This window comes from Pholcus phalangioides, unplaced genomic scaffold (genome assembly GCF_987345545.1).
Source record: "Pholcus phalangioides strain wild (caught in Gottingen) unplaced genomic scaffold, Ppha-v1.0 ptg000015l_1, whole genome shotgun sequence".
NCBI lineage: Eukaryota > Metazoa > Arthropoda > Arachnida > Araneae > Pholcidae > Pholcus > Pholcus phalangioides.
Window position 1 is genome coordinate 109,940,519 of NW_028301608.1, and position 19,164 is coordinate 109,959,682.

Consider the following 19,164-nt stretch of genomic DNA (forward strand, 5'->3'; position numbering starts at 1 on the left):
TTTTAGTGGACAAATCTGCCCCACGTGATATTTACAGCGGGTTCAATTATGATTCCATATGACGCCTTAACTCGTAATTCCACAGGGTGGATGGCGTCTTGGGGGTATAAGAGGTCAAGTGAGTCAAGTTCGAGGAGGGGGCTAAGAGAAAAATAAAGGGGTCAACGAGATCCATCTTATCTAGAACTTTGCTTGGTTTTTATACAAAAAATTGATACGCTTTGAAGACAAATAAAATTTTAATTGGTTGACGCGTTTCGGCTCTACAATAGAGAGCCGTCATTAAGACCTCATGGTCAGAAATCACACAAGTGACTCGTTGAAGGGGTGATGTTTATGTTTGGTCGTCCAGAGAGTTCGCTTTTATATTTGGCATCCAAAGACCACTCGACCTCAGCAAATAAAAAAGGCGAACTCTCCGGACGACCAAACATAAACATTACCTCTTCAACGAGTCACTTTTGTGATTCCTGACCACGAGGTCCTGATGACGGCTCTCCATTGTAGAGCCGAAACGCGTCTCAACCAATTAAAATTTTATTTTTTACACCTGGCAAGTGGGCTCGATTTCCCGCAAGGTAGAGGTGAAAATTAAGAAATTTTCCTGCTGGTTAGTGGAGACTAGAACTACTAAATCCAGTGGCCACTCACGAACCTGAGCAAAAATAACCATAATTGTAACGTTGGCTGGACCCCACACAGATATAATTTTCATATTAAACACACGAAACAAGGCTTGAACAAAAATTAGTTTCACTCATCCATTTTTACCACATTTACTAATCATCTATCATTTACTTTTAGTAAGTACTGTATATATATACACATTAACTGAATTATACCAGAAGTCCTTAATCTGGTATGGACGCCTGCTTTGAATGAAATCCGGCCACCACAACTGAAAGTTTTCTACAGGATTTTTTAAATCCTCATGATATTTTAGCATTTTTAATGAAAACCCTGTTTTTCTCTAGTGCATCTTTTTTCATTGAGCTGGAGGTATCGTTGGTGATGGTTTTTACTTTGTTGTTTTCAATTCAATTCAAATTTATTTTAAAATTTGTGTGAATACATGTTATATTATTGGCAACCAAGGAGATAGATGTCCCATACTGGTTGTTACAATGAATAGGTTTAAAAAATATAGTACAGTGATATTATTAAAAAAGGTAGTAGTTACATATAAAAATAGTATAATTAACAAAAAATGAATATGTTAAAAATTGCAATATAAACAATAAAGAATATTCTCATGCAACGGCGAAGGTGCTATAAAAATTACATATGAATAATATCAACATGAGTTCTTAATATAGACTTAATATTTACCCAAAATACACAAAAGAAAAAAAATATATATGAATATCATGTTAACGATATACATAATAAATATGGAGCCAACACATGAATTTGTACAGGATTATGGGAGGTGATTTAAAGACATGATTTAATTAAGCATAACGTTAGAGGATGTAATCAGAAATGGGACTCAATGTTAATGAGTTCGAGTAGGTAAAGTTTGAGGCGTTTTTTAAAGGAAGTAAATGCAGTAGTGTCAGTGATTTCTCTGGGTAGATTATTATAGAATTTTGGAATCAGAAAGCAAAAGTGTTTTTTAAGAATATTTTTATGAACTAATGGCAGTGAGTAGATGGCATTTAGACGAGCAGAAGTACGGGATACGTTAAGAGGTAAGGAGTATTGGTGAAAACTTACATTGCTGGGTGGAATCTTCAATAGAATTTGCTCTATTATTCTCATCGTCTCAAACTTGATGAATTTTGGAGAAGTCATTTTTTCTAAAGGTGACTCCAAAGATATTGGTGGTTTAAAATTTGTGTACATTACGTTACTGATGGAACATAATGGTGTCTAATTTTAGAGCCATGCGAACACACGTTGAGAGAGATTTTCCAGGACCCATCATCTCCAAAAAAAAAAAAATCTGGCATAACCTATGAAATGATTCCTTTCCCTTTTGATGTTTCTTTTTTTCCCTCCCAGTGTGACACTTTGGAAACTGGTGTGTGGGCGCGCGCGCGCGACTAGAGCAAAAACTCTGTCTCCACTCTCAAATGTCTAACGGTGGTCACATGGAGAGTGGCAACCGTTAATTTTCACCTCTGCCACAAAGGCAGTTGATTTTTCTTTCCTGGATTTATCTTCTCACATACAGCTGTTGAAACCTTCATGCGTTCTATTTAGGTGAGAACGTGCCCCCCCCCTTCCTCTTTCTCACACACACGCGCGAGCAGGAGCGGTCTTAGGGCAGTGCGACCGATGCAATTGCACCGAGCACCGAATAAGAAGGGGCGCCGAAACACGTTAGATATGCATTACTAGAAAAATATCTTACAGATATTTTTCTAGTATGAAAATAACTAGTATGATTAAAATAAGTATGAAGAAGATATATCCTTTTTGTGATGAGTATCCTGCCTAAACGTGTGACGTTTTGCTTTTTTATTGTTTTTAAATCTCGTAATTAAATCAAACAAGTTGGGTTTTTATGTTTGTTTACAAGTTAAATAGCAGTAATCCCATTCTAGGAAGAAAGCTTTTGTGACTTGACTTCGTCCCTTAATATCCAACCAAGAGGGGGTGAGCGATGGGGACTATCACCACACCGAGAGTCTGTCAATATGGTAGAATGAATTGTCCCGTATTGTACGGGACGGTAATGACTAGCAAAAATTGCCTCCTCCGACTCATCACTCTGTATTTTCGCCTGGGGGGGGGCCGCTATCAATTGTTTTTGCACCAGGCGCCACTACATCTAAGACCGGCCCTGCACGCGAGACACATGATTCCGAATCATTTGAATGAATCAACGAAAGAATTTCGAAGGTAATATACAGGGTGAACGTTGCATGTTCTGCCAAACGTGAAACACCTTACCAACCCTGTTTTACCCCGAACCGTTTTCGACTTATGGTGGATGATCGCTTATAGAAAAAAGTGCATAAAGTCTCAAAAAATCCCAAATTTTCTGCAGTTTTTATGAGATTTATACTCAAAGCACATATTCGGAAAGAGCAGAAAGAAATCCTGTTTGGTGACACCAAGTTCATGGAATGCATCTGGATTTATTCGCGAGCTACAACCGCTGAAACATTAGCAAAGTTCAAAATCGAATTGTCGCCAACATTTTCATTGCTCTGGAACTGTGCTACGCATCACTTAAGTTACCCGCGGCACATTCTCAATTTATTTGAGTGATGTAGAACTGCAGGGGCCAATTAAGTGCTCTAAAACTACGTCACATGTCACTCAAGGGATCTCTAAATGTGTCACGGACCGCTTAAGTATTCTGAAACTGTGTCCCGGGTGATTTAAGTGATCTGAAAATATGCCGCGGGCTGCTTAAATGTTCTGGAATTGTACCACGGGACACTTAAGCTATCTGTAAATGTGTCGCTTAGTTCATTTTTACAAAATTAGGTTTGAAGAGGACAGGCCGCATCATATAACCTCCTGGGCCATATTTGGTCCTCGGGCCAACGGCCTTTATGTGATTTATCATTATATGGCTTAGACTACTGTATAATAATCCCGAAAAACCTCACGGAGCACATTAACTTACATCCTCTTTGTAAGTGCGAAGAGGCTCGTGGTCATCGGATCAAGTCTGGAAACCAGTGGCCTCAAACTTTTATGTACGACGAACGCTCCATTTTATTACGAGACAAGAAATTGATTCTATATTTCTCTGTTCCTTTCTTTAGGGCTGTTTGATATTTAAAGGGAAAAAAACACGTACAAATGTAAATTTCTTCTATAATTTTTTTTACTCGAGTAAGCCTATTATCAAGACGTAATTAAATTACAAAAGCAAACTCAATTTTGAAACTCAAAAAATTTCCATTTTTATTACATAAATGTAATTCGTTCGGAAGCTATAGAATTAAATGTTATTCGAATTGAAAATTTTTATTAACATACGTTACGAGCTTGATAATCCAAAAGCAATTTGTATCTGTTCAAAAAAAGTTGCATCGACGAGAACGACGGCGTTCGAATCAAGCTTCTTGAGAAGCGTCTTCAGCGCTTTCACCGTCTCCGTTGCAGATGCGGTAAATTTTAACTGGTCAACAAATGAAATAGAGATAATTTTTTCATTTCCAGGTGAAAAGTATGCAAGACAACTGCTCCCATCTTCTGTGTCTTCTTCGACGTCCATGATGTCTTCGGCGTCTTCTGCGACGTCCGTGATGTCTTCAACGTCCTCTTCGGCGTTCGTGATCTCTTCGTTTTTCTCCCTCGCTCGCCGACTGTACCGGATTCTTGCTTCACATACTTCACAATGACGTGTTCTTGACGACAACTGCCACCTGACGATGCAACGTCGATGAGCATACTTCGTGTCCCCTTCGCACTTGCACGGTTGCCTTAATTTGCAAAGCTCACTGTCAGCATGGCAGAACCGGCAAATGAGTGTTTTGGCCTGTACTTCCAGTTCGGTCATCATGAATATCTCTTCTGAGTTTTACGGTGCTATTCACCACACGATATTAGTTGTCGATCCGAAACAATAATGTGGTTGAAAACGAGGAAACAGAATTATTGGCACTCGACCAATAATCGTTTTAATTCGACTGTTAAATCCTCCGGAATTTTGTAATACAGTAAAACCTGTCTTTAACGGAACCTGTATTCAGCGGAAACCTGTCTTTAATGGGAAAAATCTTGGATCCGTAATTTTAATCCTAAAATACACATTAAAAAACCTGGATTCAACGGAACCTGCCTAACGCGGAAATGGAAAGAAAAATTGTCTGCTCTTAACGAAAAATTTCATACAAACACTACGAATGCTTCCCAAATCAATAGGCCAAGGGAATCGCACAAAATGTTGAAGTGCTCTTCCGAAATTTTTTTATGCAATCTCTGCTTCCAATGTGAGTTCTGCTTCATGCACACCCTACATTAACAAAAACTGTTTCCGTACTTGATGCTGTGATTTTAATAAGCTACCAAATATATATATATGCTAGGGGGGGGGGGCTCTGCCTCCCTGCAGCCTTTGGTTGCCCCAACCCCCCCCCCCCCCACTTCTCTTCACAACATATCTTGTTTATTTCGTCCCACTTCATCAGCGTGCTATGGAAAGGGACACGTAAAAGCACCAGCTTACTGAACTGGCGAATTTTAATAAAAGTAGTAATAAAGCAACAAAAAACAAATGAGATTCATCAAGTACCCCCAGAAAACTTCCCCATGGGGGTCCCCAGATTCAATTCGATGAATTTTAGTGGGGCCCACACTGGATATATCTCGGGCTACCGATGTGTTGCAAATATTTTGCAATGTTAAACAACAAAAATCAATGAGATACATCCAGGAGCCCCGAATTAGGACCTATCAACATTTCCATGGAGCCCTGACCTGGAAGCTTGTCGGACACACCCCTGTGAGGGGCCACGAAATTTTTTCATTTTTATCAATTTTACAATGAATAAAATCCAGGGCCCCACATCCAGTAGCGGGGACACAATACGCAGAATTTTTGGGGGGAATCCAGACTGGATTTATCTCGGTCTTCCGCTGTTGCAAGTTCTATAATGTTAAACAACAAAAAAGAATCAGATTCATCCAGGGCCCCAAAATGAAACCTGTAAACATGGGGGCCCCGACTTGGAAGCTTGTCGGTCATCCTCCGATGCGAGTGCCATGAAACATTTTCATTTGTATTCGTTTTACCAACGAATAAAATCCAGGGCCCCAACCAATTACCCGGTACACCAATTCGCATACGTTTAGTGGGGGCCCCAGACTGGCTTTATCTCGGTCTTCCGCAGTTTCAAATTCTACAATATCAAACAACAAAAAAGAATCAGATTCATCCAGGGCCCCAAAATGAAACCTGTAAACATGGGACCCCCGACTTGGAAGCTTGTCGGTCATCCCCCGCTGCGAGTGCCATGAAAAATTTTCATTTGTATTCGTTTTACCAACGAATAAAATCCAGGGCCCCAACCAATTACCCGGTACACCAATTCGCATACGTTTAGTGGGGGCCCCAGACTGGCTTTATCTCGGTCTTCCGCAGTTGCAAATTCTACAATGTTAAACAACAAAAAAGAATCAGATTCATCCAGGGCCCCAAAATGAAACCTGTAAACATGGGGGCCCCGACTTGGAAGCTTGTCGGTCATCCCCCTCTGCGAGTGCCATGAAACATTTTCATTTGTATTCGTTTTACCAACAAATAAAATCCAGAGCCCCCAACCAATTACTCGGGACACCAATTTGCATACTTTTAGTGGGCCCCCAAACCCCAAATTTTTCATTTGTATTCGTATTACCAACGAATAAAAGCTAGGGCCCCCAATCAGTTGCACGTTGTATTCGCATACTTTCAGTGGGGTTCCAGACTGCCTTTATCACGGGCTTCCGCTGTTGCAAATTCTACAACAGAAAAGAATGAGATTCATCCAGGGTCCCCAAAATGAAACCTGTAAACATGGGACCCCCGACTTGGAAGCTTGTCGGTCATCCCCCGCTGCGAGTGCCATGAAAAATTTTCATTTGTATTCGTTTTACCAACGAATAAAATCCAGGGCCCCAACCAATTACCCGGTACACCAATTCGCATACGTTTAGTGGGGCCCCAGACTGGCTTTATCTCAGGCTTCCACTGTTGCAAATTCTACAACAGAAAAGAATGAGATCCATCCAGGATTCTGCATTCATGAGATTCTGCATTTCTTCCGATTTATCGAGGAGATATCAAAAATTGTATTTTTCTTGTAACAGCAGTTTTGACACCCCCCCCCCTTTCCCTTTACTCCCCATCTCTGCCCATGCGCCCGGGTAACATTACTTTTCTAACTTTGTATTTATCCATCAATCTATTTATTTGGATTCGAAACTGTTACTATTCGAAATACTATTATGCATGTACTTTATATTCTTTGTGTTTAAACTTTATGCATTTGTTTCTGTTTTGTGTGTGTATCGCCAATAATTTAATTACAAATATTTGTACTTGCTATCCACTGGTGTGTTGATAGACACGATTGTGCAAATCAAAGTTTCAGTTTCAGTATGCGTTACTATAATGCGTTTTATCTGAAATGACCATTTTCGAAAAAAAGTACCCGGAAGGACGGCAGTGTCGCCTTAAAGATGAATTTACATACAGTCGAAATCGGTGATGACTACGTCGTTTGTAATGAGATCGGCTATAACGTCAATTAAAATGTTACCTTTTAATTAAAATTTGAGCTGGTCAAGTCTGAAAAGCTGGGAATTTCTAAGTCACCGGTTGATTCCGGAAGGTTTTAACTAGCCTAGAGGAAGGTACTCTTACTGCCCTCCGTCATTAACGTAAGAAATATTCTACAGTGGAACCTCCCACTACGGGCGCTCGCGTTTGCGGACACCTCCACTGACGGACACAACTTCGAATTACATCGACGGGACTCAATGATTCTTACTATCCATTAACGGACACTCCTCGTTAGCGGACAAATTTTTCGTTTACATGGGTGTCAGTTAACGAGAGATGAAAAATATCGAAGAGCATGAAAAAGGCGGATATGTTCCCTTTACATTGTACTAACTTTACATTGTAATTTCCAGCAAAAATATTCCCGTTTGAATACAATCCCGGTTGCATAATCCGACAGAGCTTATCCCATAAACCTTTAAAAAGTACATTTCGGAAAAAGTGGAAATGCTCTCTTTTGAAAATAAGCTCTTCAAATATACTGTAAATAACCTGTCAACGATGTCCTTCTACTGTATATCACAGAATAACAAAAGTGTTATTTAATTGCGCATTTTCATTAGACCTTGTCAGAAAATAAAAGAAATGCAATTAAAGCTTCAAAACTCGCAGATGCACCGCTTGTGCTAATAGTATTGATAGAGCCACCCTAATGAGAACATGAGAACTTCCCTCCGGTTGGGGGAAGGAGGGCTGTCAGTGAAATTCACTGGTAAAAAACTAATTGATTCGATTCTGAACCGAATGTAGGCGAATAAGATACTTCGCTAGTTCAGTGGTTCGCGAACTTTTGTCACCAGCTGCTGCTCTTTTGCCCAATTCATGGTGTTCGCCTGCGGCTCCCCAGAATATTTTAGCAGATATTTTCACTCAGAATCCCTTTAAAGCATATAAATAGACACACAAATCAATAATATCTCCAGCTCTCCGCGACGCCTCTGACAAAGGCTGGTGACGCCCTTGGGAGTCGCCACTTACAGTTTGAGGAAAAAACTGCAACAGTTGGTTGAGTGGAATCCCGGGGCGGACAAGAAAAAAAAAAGGAAACATTTTCTCCACGTTCCGGAATCTTACTCTTTAAATTGTTCAATCATCCACGTGATATTGTATAAGCCTTCGATGAAAATTAAATATCTTCATGAATATACGTTCTTTTCTCACGAAAATGCACAAAGTTACTATAAAATATATATACAGTCAAACCTCGTTTAGTGCTTCACCCGGTTAACACGTCACCCCAGGTGACGTGTTAACCGGGTTAACGTTAACAGGTCACTTTTTGGAAGCCTCAATTATCCTCAGGCTGGAATTGACACATCTATGGCTTACTCCGTTTAACGAGTCACTTCGCTTACTAAGTCATATTTTTGCTCTCCCAAGAGTGGCTTATTAACGAGGTTTGACTGTATATATTTTTTTAAGTTACAAATCATTTTTGGTTTTGTTTATTATTCAGGGTTGATCAAAAACCTTTCTTTCCTTATTCAATTTTTCGTCGGTCCCCTAAATGCACTCGTGACTATATATTTTCACTGGGAAAATTTCGAGTACAAACATTGGGTTCCCGTAACAGAAATTTCAGAATGTATTTAGCTCAGTATTTTCCTAGAAGTTTGAGAAAAATGTCTAAACTCCAAAAAGGACAAAGACTTTTGGCAATATATTGTAAGTACAGTATATATATAGATCGGTGGTTCTTAACCTTTTTTCCCATCGCGCGTCCCAGTGCAATGGTGGGGCTGACAGGTATCCAGCCTGGGGGGCACGGGACAATTCTCACCATTTTTTGTCTTTTCACGCTATAAATTCGATATGAAAAGGGCCCACGAAATGTCTGGCTTGGAAACCCGCCAAAGTTCCCAGTCTAGAGGACCTGCTGCAGGATGTTGGGTTCATGCCGCACCCCTTTGGAAAATTAGTTTTTATTTATTATTCTTCGTTCTGTAATCAATTACATTAATTATCTGTATCAATTAATTTTTTATAAACTTTTTTACTTATTTAATTTCTTTTTTTATGATTTGTGTTTACAATTAGAAACAGCAAATAAATATATATATTATTTAGAAGTTATATCATTGTGTGTTTTAACTTTACTTAGTTAATCTGTTTACACTTATACATTTGCATTGAATGGCCGAAATATATAGTACTAGCGTTAAAATGTACTTGGCATCTGTGAGACGCCACGCGACCTTTAGCGGAACAGTATTCCGCGCGAGCACTGCAGGATTAAGAAAAACTACTTTACCGCACACCAACTGCAGTCATATATCGACACATGGCAATTTCCAACTAGTGGGGTTGGGTGGGAAATGAAGGCGCCATCTATCGTTGGTCACCCCAGACTCGATAGGTAAAGAACTTTTTCTGATGTTCTTTTGGTTGGATTCGAACCCATGAACCTTGACGACAACCTTCACAGTGGAAAACGAGCTGTCTTACCACTGCGCCACCGGTTAAAAGCCACAGGTAGAGATGCAGAAAATGACAAAAACCAAAATATATTTTAATATAAATTAAAAGTTCAGGTTCTCTCGCAAATTAAATTACATATCTAGTTCAATCGACACATATATGTACAAAATTACTTTTCTCCACGAATCAAATTTCCTCAACAAACAAATTATTTCACGAACAAATTGTGGCGATAAAAAACGTCATTTTTTCTGAGCCAAGGAAAGCGGACACCTAAGCATCGATAGAAAAAAGGAACTTCAAGAATCTTCGGGCATTTTTCGTTAGTGTCCTTTTACACTACTAAAAAAGTTAAGGGGCCTGTGATTCCCCTTAACTTTATCTCGTAGGTAGGACTAAGATAAATTGCGTCCTTGTCAAGTGAATCAAAGAACAAAATAAATTACTCTTTTTGAAGAAATATATCCAGAAAAATTCAAGAAAATTGGAAGGCGTTTTTGGATTCATTTCCCGGCAACTACTGCCCAGGATTTTACACACAGGAACAACCTTATAATGACAAGAGGATTTCCAAACAAAGACATTTTCGCTAAACAATGACAGACCTTCTGTATTTGTTTTTACTTCTCAGTCTTTTCCTTCCGCTGAACTCGAAAAATCATATGCTTTCAAGTTTAGACCATAATTTATGATCCTCTGGGTTTCCACAACTCAAGATCTCTCGTGCTGGCTGAAGCCTAATCGGTTGTCTAACGGTAGAGAAGATTCAAACTGAGGATACGCTCGGAAAGCGAAAGCACACTGTACTTTGCACACGGAATCCGCCAGCACTGTCTCCATGGTATACTTCGATGCGAGTTGGAAGCAATTGGACACCTTCAGCGATTGGCACACCAGCTGCGGAAAAAAACAAAAAGAAAAACACAATGATATATTCATAAACTGAGATGACTGAACATGACATACAAAGATTACTTGCATACAGTGGATGTAAGAGTAGGTTTCCGATCAGGAAACGTCGCTGGGACGGGTTTACGGAAAATTCACCGCCAACAATTCACCGCCGGAAAATTCACCGACAACAATTCACTGCCATGCAATTCACCGACCAACAATTCACCGCCATGCAATTCACCGCTAGGAAAATTCACCGACCAACAATTCACCGCCATGCAATTTACCACTAGGAAAATTCACCGACCAACAATTCACCGCCATGCAATTCACCGCTAGGAAAATTCACCGACCAACAATTCACCGCCATGCAATTCACCGAAGACAGTTCGATGCGAGTCAGTTAGCGAGGGAATGAGCGATTGAGTTACTGAGTGAGTGAGTGACCCAGTGAGTGAATGAGTGACTGAGTGATCCAGTGAGTGAATGAGTGACTGAGTGATCCAGTGAGTGACTGATGGCCGTATTCACCGACATGGTTTAAACTGTAGTCACACACACACACACACAATTTTTGGATAAGAGATCGACACGGATTGGTTAAATTCAGGTTTTTAACCAATCTATGGTGATCTCTTATCCAAAAATTGTGACTACTGTTTAAACCATGTCGGTGAATACGGCCCTGAGTGACCGAGTGGGTTACTGATTCAATGAGCGAGTAAGTCAGTCCGTGAGCGAGCGAGCTGCTAAGTGAGTGAGCGATCTAGTAAGTGAATGATCTATTGAGTGAATAAGTGCCATGTCCTAAAGATATAGCGGAAAGTTTAAATTATGACTTTATGAGAAGAAATTCAGATGATACGGATTCGGGTTGCTGTATTTTTTAAATATATGACATTCATATTTATTGTGGGCATCTTTTTCTCAGCCACCTCGCTGGGCATTTTGCCTGTTGTGGCCTTGTATTTGTATAAATTACAAATTGCTGTTGCCCAATACAAGATAGTATATTGAACAAAATTCCATTAACTCTGTTTTACTCAGAAACTTCTAATGAAATGTTAAAAGGGATAATAACAGAATTAAAAGATAATAAAGTAGGTGGATACGCGATGAATTAACTTCCTAAAAATGCTTAAAATCATCTCCTGTTATCACTTTGATGTTATAAAAAACATCGCTGATCATCAGTAACCAATGGATTTCTTTTATGATGAACTAGCTGTTACCCGCGATTTCACGTGATGAACTTTCAGGAATCCCCCCTTAGTGCGTATCTAGTATATGTACTCTATATTTACTATATACGTATATATATACTTCCTATGCAACGGAAATTAGTGACGATTTTTTTATTACGGGAGTCGGTGATTTTTTGAGTGATGGAAATCTGTTACGTTTTTGTGTTACGGAAGTCGGTTACGATTTTGGGATCAAGTTTTCATTTAACTCTTGGATATATCGGGACCCATTTGACACATCGGGACCCATTTGACACATCGGGACCAAGTAATGTACATATACCCCGAGTTTCCCACATAACACAGCAGGTCCCCTAAGCTGAAATAGATGGCGGGCCCCCAAACCAGCTTTTTCACGGGCCCCTCTGTGCTTAATTTATAGTGTGAAAATATCAAAAAGCGATAAGAAATTTTCCTGCCCCTGCCAGCCCTACCCTCGTGGGGGTCATGCCGAGAGGTATGTATACGTAAAATATACATATATCACCAGTGCTCCCAACATACAGGGTCGGGGTACCCGGGGGATTGCACATATACCTTCATGGGGAAGTTAAAAGGTTTCATTTCCAGGGGTCCTTGCGATAGTGGAAGCCCAAGGTATATCCAGTCTGGGACCCCATAAAATTTGCGAATTCGGTCAAGGGTAATTGCGTGAGGGGGGGGGGGCTGGATTTTATTCGTTGGTAAAATTAATATTTGCAGTGGCCCTCACAGGGGGATGCCCGATTGGCTTCCGAGTCAGGGGTCTCGTTTCATTTTGCAGCGGAAGTCCGAGATAAATCCAGTGTATGGGTGCCCCACTAAATATCTGCGTATTGGGTCCCCGTTACTGGATGTGGGCCCTGGATTTTATTCGTTTTAAAATTGATAAAAATTAAAAATTTTCGTGGCCACTCATAGGGGGTATGTTAATCTCTGCGCAGAGTCCCGGTATTTCTTTCTCCTAATGTGATGGTTTTGTCCACTTACAATTTGCTCCATCCGAACTTCATTCAAACTCTGTTCCCTTTTTATGGTACCGATGAACTTCCATGTATCTGGGTGGTGAGCAGATAATTGCTGTTGGAACGCTCGATGCCATCCTTCTATAGAATTGTTGGAATTAGGGAAACCGTTACGCGTTCCTTGAAAGCAGTTCCAAATGTCGATGTCAAAGCGCGGCTGACGACGAAGAGGACGCCCGATCCAAGTGTCTTCAAATCTATACTTCATCATAAATTCGTTATCGGAACAATCGGATTTTTTAATCATTTGTGACACTACTAGGTTAAAAACTAACTAACTAACCAATTCACTCACTCCCTCACTCACTTACTGACCATTCACTCACTCCCTCACTCACTTACTGACCATTCACTCACTCCCTCACTCACTTACTGACCATTCACTCACTCCCTCACTCACTTACTGACCATTCACTCACTCCCTCACTCACTTACTGACCATTCACTCACTCCCTCACTCACTTACTGACCATTCACTCACTCCCTCACTCACTAACCAATTTACTCGCTCGCTCAATCACTTACTCGGCCACTCAGTCACTCAATCACTTACTTACTCGGTCACTCAATCACTTACTTACTCGGTCACTCAATCACTTACTTACTCGGTCACTCAGTCACTCACTGGGTCACTCACTCACTTGGTCACTCACTCACTCGGTCACTCAATCACTTACTTACTCGGTCACTCAGTCACTCACTGGGTCACTCACTCACTCGGTCACTCATTCACTGACTCGGTCACTCAATCATTTACTCACTCGGTCACTCAATCACTGACTCGGTCACTCAGTCACTCACGGGGTCACTCATTCACTCGGTCACTCAGTCACTCACGGGGTCACTCATTCACTTACTCGGTCACTCAGTCACTCACTGGGTCACTCACTCACTCACTCGGTCACTCACTCACTCGGTCACTCAATCACTTACTTACTCGGTCACTCAGTCACTCACTGGGTCACTCACTCACTCATTTACTCACTCGGTCACTCAGTCACTCACTCAGTAACTCAGTCACTCACTCAGTAACTCAATCGCTCACTCCCTCGCATTGAACTGTTGTCGGTGAATTGCTAGTCGGTGAATTTTCCTAGCGGTGAATTTTCCTAGTGGTGAATTGCATGGCGGTGAATTGTCGGTCGGTGAATTTTCCTAGTGGTGAATTGCATGGCGGTGAATTGTCGGTCAGTGAATTTTCCTAGCGGTGAATTGCATGGCGATGAATTGTTGGTCGGTGAATTGTTGGTCGGTGAATTTTCCGGCGGTGAATTGTTGTCGGTGAATTGCTGGCGGTGAATTTTCCGGACACGGTTGGGACGAAGTGTCAAGGATTAAAAAGGGTGTCTCAGAACCACCAAAATGAGAATAATGATCAGGGCTTATTTGTCACAAAACCGGGCCCTGGGATAATAGTTCAAAATTTTCTTCATTTTTGTATGTCCAGCTGAATTTCTATTTCGGTTTCTTATCAATCGTTTGTTATTTAATAATATATAAATTTTACAATCCTGTACATATTATTTTGTCTAAGTGTTAACGTATGCCATTCTATTTTATTTGGATTAGAAGTATTTGTTATTTGGGATATTATCTTATTATTCACTTTACGATCAAGGACGTAATATTGCGTCCAAACGCCAGTGGAATGAATTCAAAGACGTCTATCTTTTCTTTCTTCTCTCCTCATCACCGGAAAACTTTGCTGCAACCCTGTGAAAAAAGTAGGGAAAAACTTCTATTCTAAGGTTAAGTAGGTTGCACTATATACTTGTAGATGAGAGGGGAAAGAAATCAGGTAGGTGACGGTGAAAAGAGAAATATAATATATATATATATATACACACACACTTCATACCTACTATTTCTTATGTCAGATAAGATAGAGTATATAGTAGTAATATTTACACAAAAATTGCCACGTTTTCAAGACAAATAAATTCAATTGGTCGAACGGTCGACGCGCTTCGGCTCTTCAATGGAGAGCCGTCATCAGGACCTCGTGGTCAGAATTCACACGAATTCATAAACCAGGCAAAGTTTCTCATTTTTGTGATAATATATAGTAATATGCTGTTTTCCTTTTTCATCTGGTTTTTTTTTTACTTTTCTACTTTTCCCCCTTCCTTTTTCTAACATGCCATTACGTTAGAACAAGGTTATCAAAACTTGTATCGTGTGGTGGTCGAGTGGTTATAGTGACGGACTCGCGATGCGAGGATCCGGGTTCGAACCCCACAGTGGTGGTCGGCTGAAGTTGGTTTTCTGTGGTTCCCAACTTCAAGGCGCAAATGCGGGCCGATCTCCCCGTTAAAAAGTCTCGCCACAGAGAGCAACAGTCCTACAACGATAAATCATTCAATCATAACACTTCACTCATAGTTAGAAAAACTGGTGGCAGATGGCAGCACTACACATAACAAGCATTACAGAGAAACAAAAAACTTCACGTCAGGTTTCACTACACGCACATTCCCGCATGTACCGATTCGTTGGGGGTTCCGCGGGGGGAGGGGTGTGGTGTAGCAGTAGTAGGTAGGGCCTCCAAAAAATGGCTCGGGGATCCATGATGTTCTTAAGTCAGCCACCTCGTTGGGCAATTTGCCTTTTGTGGCGTTGTATTTGTATTTATCACCGATTCGTTAGGCAGAGATCATCCGAATTTCTCGCCAATCGCTTGTGAGCGAAGTGGTTATATATGTTGTTCAAATGATTTATGTTAAAATATCGTATGCCCATCACAATGTCAGTATCACGCAATCAAAAATAAGACTCGCGGTTGGTTTTAGCACGGTCCAAGTTAGCTCGAGAAAGTTGGCGAATTCGAATATTTCTGTTGTCTTCAGACCAGAGATTTGCGAGTTTCAAACGTCAACTTCGAGCCATTGAGTTCTACGGGAAAGGAATACAGGGGGCGATTTTGAAGGAAACTTACCCCTTCTTTGGTGCAGGCGCAAGAAACACAGGGTGACATCGGTGTCGATTGACCAAGTGGCATTGAAGACGCCAGATGACCATCTGGTAGGTTGCACTCTTGACTCTCTTTCCAGGGACTTAGATCGAGCTCCCTCAAGGACGAACAGGGCATCCTAGGATTCCTAAGAAGAATTGAAAAAAAACATTGGTGCATGTCAGGAAAGGCAATAGAAAATGTTAAGAAATACTCATCTCATTAGGAATAGTATAACTGAAATTGACCACTCACCTGAAATCATCGGCCAGGTCGAACGCCTCCTGTTGAACAGCCTCGACATCATCCGAATTGTCGCACAGGACTTTCGAAAACTTCCTCTGGCGTATCTCAGACATCTGAGTTGACGTGAACTTGAGATAGGTGTCCTCGGTCTCGAACCATAAACGATCGCATCTCTTCAAGTGCTGGAATTGAAGTCCTATTATGCAGCCGAAAGTCGGGCCAACCAGTGCCCCGTACATCGGTTTTTCCGAAACACCGCCCGTGAAAAGGTCGATATCGTCAACGTGCCTATTGGGGATAACAAAAAATGACAAAAAAAAAAAATTAAAATAGTGATTATAAAATGGAGATATTGAAAGATTCACTAAGGGGTCATTCAAGTATTATGCCAGCATCGGGGGGGGGGGGGGGGGGGTTCGGATTTGCTCACTTCTGATGACAGGGCGAGGGGGTTTGAAGGTTGCTGATGAAATTTTGCTGACGGGGGGGGGGGTCAAAAATGGCTGAAAATCTGCTTACGTAATACTTGAATGGTCCCTAATGGTATCGCAGTAAAAACTGCAGTAGACGACAACGGGGCTTTCTTAATGTATCGGGGAGGGGGGGGGCGCTCCATGATAATGAGAGAAAGTACATAGTGGCCATAAAATATATTCGCTGATATAAGGGCCTAGTGACCGCAAAAATCTACGGCTACTAATTAAATATAGGTATTCCACAGTATGCGCTCGAGAATGAATAGAAAACACATACCTAGCTCTCGCGGTAAACTCACACTTGCCACAGAGTGGTGGTCAGCTAAGGTTCGTTTTCTATGGTTCGCAACTTCAAGGCCCCGTTTTTAGCCGATCTCCCCGTTAAACGGTCTCGCCACAGTGAGCAACAGGCCTACAACGGTACAAATATTCGATCATTACACTTTACTCAGCCAACACCTGCAGAAAGCCTCCGCGCAATCCATCTAAATACTCACTCCTATGCATTGCTAAGTGATTGGTGTAGTGAAAACCCCTGGATGGCGTTGGAACGATACCTGTAGCATGATAAATGCCTGCGCTAGATGCAGACAGCGAAACATTGTAGAAACAACCAACGCACATCATATCACTGCAGCAGGAAATCCCTGTTTTTTCCTCTTCATTCTCGAGATCATGCTTTAAAGTACCTGTATCTCGAATTTCATTCGCATTCGTTGATTTTTGTGGGTCACCAGCGGGCTCGTATGTGTGCAAAGTTATTATATGGTCACTCTGTACGTAAATTTGATAAGTAGTACTTCTGGCCAGATTATGGGGGGGGGGGGGCACAGAATACCACTTTGCTCAAGGGCTCATTATGCTGTCGAGACGGTCCTGAATGACGCGTTTACTCACTCATAGACGCGCTGCAGTCTCCGAACTATATGTTGAGGAATATCGTTCAGCAAATCGTCGAAGTTCCTCGCTCTGGTGTTGTTGCACAGAACTCTGTATTCGTTGTACGGCGGTAGTCCATGGTCTCTACCCCTTTGCACGTTCAAAGCGACTAGGTCCATCCCCGAGAAAGGCATGATGCTGTCCTCGAACAAGTGATTGGTCACCTCTGACGTTACTGAATGGTCGAAGACCTCGATGCTGGCTCCCAGGAGGCCTCTCACCAGCTGGTCTATTACCCCTCCTGAACAGAGAAAAATAGAAAAGGTTCTTCATGAGAATGATACAAACTTCCTATCATCTTGCATTACCTTTGTATAAAGTTAAGTCCACCCTGACCCAGTAGTCATTCGCGAAAATTTGATTCCGATGTTTGCCTTCTCCTTGCTGCCATGAAGCAGCAACAGCATAGTCTGGCTGCACACTTGTCTAGCCTAGCTCAATGTTCCTTGGCGAATATTTGCTTCCAGAGCAATTTAAAACGCCAACGCGTGACTGTTAGCGTTCTTCGACCAATGTGTGGGCTGATGGAAGATCAGAAAAGAAGATGTCTCCTTTGACTAGAAGGTCCTAGTCGTTCTCTTTGACCAGCCTTCCAATGCCTTCCACCCTCCAACATTTGACGATTATTACAAATTTTAGAGCGGTCACGCTAATCTCCCTTGACCAACCTTGTAACATCGTATTGGGCCAGGCTGGACACGTGTGTGGCCGTAGCTTAAACGAGTGACTCACTTTCGTAGAGAATATCCGGATTGAAGAAAGATTTCCGCAGCAGGAGAGGATTCACCGGATCGACCTCTCTGTAGTTCTCGTCCATCTTGGGCAGGGCAGGCTTCAGCAAGGTATGGCCGAAACGGAAGGCAGCCGTAGCGAACTCGTTGAAGACAGTGGCGTCGCACACGGAGTCGTAGGAGTACTTCGCTTCGGGTTCGGATCCCTTGAGTCCGAGCTGTTTCCAAAGAGCTTCTCCGAGGACCCTTGGAAGAAACTCTTCGTAGTTTATGTGCTGCATCAGAGCGATCACGATCCGACGAGCTGCAAGAAAATAACGAAAAGCCATCGATACCACATTTTTGTTCTTAAAAAATAAGGTGCGTGTCCCGAAATGATAAAAACAATTCTATGAATAATAGAATATTGTATATTATATAAAGAATTGATTGATTATTGAATATTATATAAAGAATTGATTGATTATTGTATATTATATAAAGAATTGATTGATTATTGTATATTATATAAAGAATTGATTGATTATTGAATATTAAATAAAGAATTGATTGATTATTGAATATTATATAAAGAATTGATTGATTATTGAATATTATATAAAGAATTGATTGATTATTGAATATTATATAAAGAATTGATTGATTATTGTATATTATATAAAGAATTGATTGATTATTGAATATTATATAAAGAATTGATTGATTATTGTATATTATATAAAGAATTGATTGATTATTGAATATTATATAAAGAATTGATTGATTATTGAATATTATATAAATAATTGATCGATTATTGTATATTATATAAAAAGGAATTGATTGATTATTGAATATTATATAAAGAATTGATTGATTATTGTATATTATATAAAGAATTGATTGATTATTGAATATTATATAAAGAATTGATTGATTATTGAATATTATATAAATAATTGATCGATTATTGTATATTATATAAAAAGGAATTGATTGATTATTGAATATTATATAAAGAATTGATTGATTATTGTATATTATATAAAGAA

At 40.6% G+C, this 19,164-nt stretch overlaps 1 protein-coding gene across 1 annotated transcript in view; it reads right to left on the reverse strand.

Annotated features, from left to right (window-relative positions):
* Positions 1 to 9,719: 9,719 nt before the first annotated feature.
* LOC149077562 (uncharacterized) overlaps positions 9,720 to 19,164 on the reverse strand; it is a 45,881-nt gene continuing 36,436 nt past the window's right edge. The window contains exons 22-26 of the mRNA XM_089245119.1: positions 18,135 to 18,437; positions 17,361 to 17,643; positions 15,997 to 16,275; positions 15,727 to 15,889; positions 9,720 to 10,546 (exon numbers count right to left, since the gene is read on the reverse strand). Of these exons, the coding sequence (XP_089101245.1) occupies positions 10,361 to 10,546; positions 15,727 to 15,889; positions 15,997 to 16,275; positions 17,361 to 17,643; positions 18,135 to 18,437 (1,214 nt within the window). The 3' untranslated portion in view covers positions 9,720 to 10,360. The remainder of the gene's footprint in view (positions 10,547 to 15,726; positions 15,890 to 15,996; positions 16,276 to 17,360; positions 17,644 to 18,134; positions 18,438 to 19,164) is intronic.